This window comes from Trachurus trachurus (genome assembly GCF_905171665.1).
Source record: "Trachurus trachurus genome assembly, chromosome: 11".
Taxonomy (NCBI): Eukaryota; Metazoa; Chordata; class Actinopteri; order Carangiformes; family Carangidae; genus Trachurus; species Trachurus trachurus.
In genome coordinates this window covers 24,095,508-24,097,064 of record NC_139904.1, presented here as the reverse complement: position 1 = coordinate 24,097,064, position 1,557 = coordinate 24,095,508, and the positions used below count along the sequence as shown (strand labels likewise).

The 1,557-nt window shown below is 40.8% G+C and overlaps 1 protein-coding gene across 1 annotated transcript; it reads right to left on the bottom strand.

Moving 5' to 3' along the window:
- On the bottom strand, nucleotides 1-433 carry gngt1 (guanine nucleotide binding protein (G protein), gamma transducing activity polypeptide 1; the record flags this gene model as incomplete). Its single annotated transcript, XM_083981975.1, has 2 exons — nucleotides 1-126; nucleotides 338-433. 2 exons carry the CDS (start codon nucleotides 431-433, stop codon nucleotides 1-3), a joined length of 222 nt encoding a protein of 73 aa, XP_083838101.1.
- Between the last annotated feature and the right edge of the window lie 1,124 nt (nucleotides 434-1,557).

The window sequence follows — 1,557 nt, the reverse complement described above, 5'->3', positions numbered from 1 at the left end:
CTAGCAGATGACACAGCCACCTTTCTCCTTGAAGGGATTCTTCTCCTCTGGGATGCCTTTCACAAGGATATCCTCCTCCTCTCCAGCCTGAATGTACTCCTTGACTTCTTCACAGCATTTAGATGTCTGAAGCGATCAGACAAAGGTGTTAAGACAGTTTTATCCAGCACTTTATTTCAGCGTCAAGTAATCATCCTGGAAGAATGAATTTCACTTTGCTTTCAGGTCGACAACAACTGTTGCTTGCCAAGGATAAAAATCTGAAAACCTACTTCATTCTCTGGTAAAAAAAAAAAAAATCACTGACAAATTCATCACCTCAGTGTAATGAACTTACCAACCACCTCTCTAGTTTCACTTCAAGTTTAAGCTGGGTTACTTCCATTACAGCCTTGTCCTTGTCTGTCAGTTCCTCTACGTTTATGACCGGCATTTTCTGTCAAAAAGAGAGAAAAAAAAGGCACAGTCACTACTTTTTTGCAAACTATTCACCCTCTTATGACAGATGTAAAAAAAAACTTAAATAATTATATCCCTTTATATAAAATATAATGTAATAGAAAGAGAATAGAAATGGACTTACGGATGCTTACAGGGAGTGGTCCTTCACTCCCAGAATCCTGTTGAAGAATCTCTCTCCACTCCCTCAATCTGGGTTATAAAGTAATCTGCATAAACAATCCTAATCCACTAATCTGATTAAAACAAGGCCCCAGTGTTTAACAAGACACTATCTCAAGTACACTGACGAGGGAGGGGCTGAATCACACAGGTGTCTATTTGGGGTCTTAGAGTTGCATGTAAAAACAAGGAAAAGTATTCAACATGTTGTAAATTCAGTTTGTCTTTTTTTGCTGCCGTGGCTCAGTTCTCTAGCTATATAAACCCAGATATGTGTTACAGGAGGATGGCTCATGTATCAGGCCACTTTGATAAGACGACTAATCTGTATTTAGCCCACACCTGTCAAGGTGGAGACACATCACTGTCCTGAACGTGACTGCGCGGCATTTTTCCAACAACATAAACCTTTAATTAACTCTAGACTGGATTCTACACTGGAGGGGGGCGGGGGGCAAAGCAGAAGAAGTATGTTTATAAAACCAAAGCTATATTTATAGTGTATTTAATTTCAGATAATGATGCTTTCAGTTCTACGGAAGAAGGGACTTGAGTGTCAAGTGGGGCATGACTAGAATGCTGAAGGCAGTAGCAGTCATTAGACTAAACCAAAGATAACAAAAGGCTGGAGGGGGAGTCGAGAGTGAGAACTCTTTCTCTCTCTTTCTGTGTGTGTGTGTGAGGATTCAGATCCAGTCAGACGGGTGTCGGGTGGGAACTTGGCCTGATGCATCAGTCGAGTGAGATGTGGTAGTATTTCACAACAGTGTCTGTCCCTCTTTTGTAATATAGGCTACTGTAGCAAATTAGCAGGAGGCTGCAGAGTAAAGCCACTTGATGCCATCATCATCATTATCCTCATCATCCTCATTGTCATCAGCATTATTATCCTCATCATCATCATTGCCATAGTGATCATACAGTGTCTGTAACACT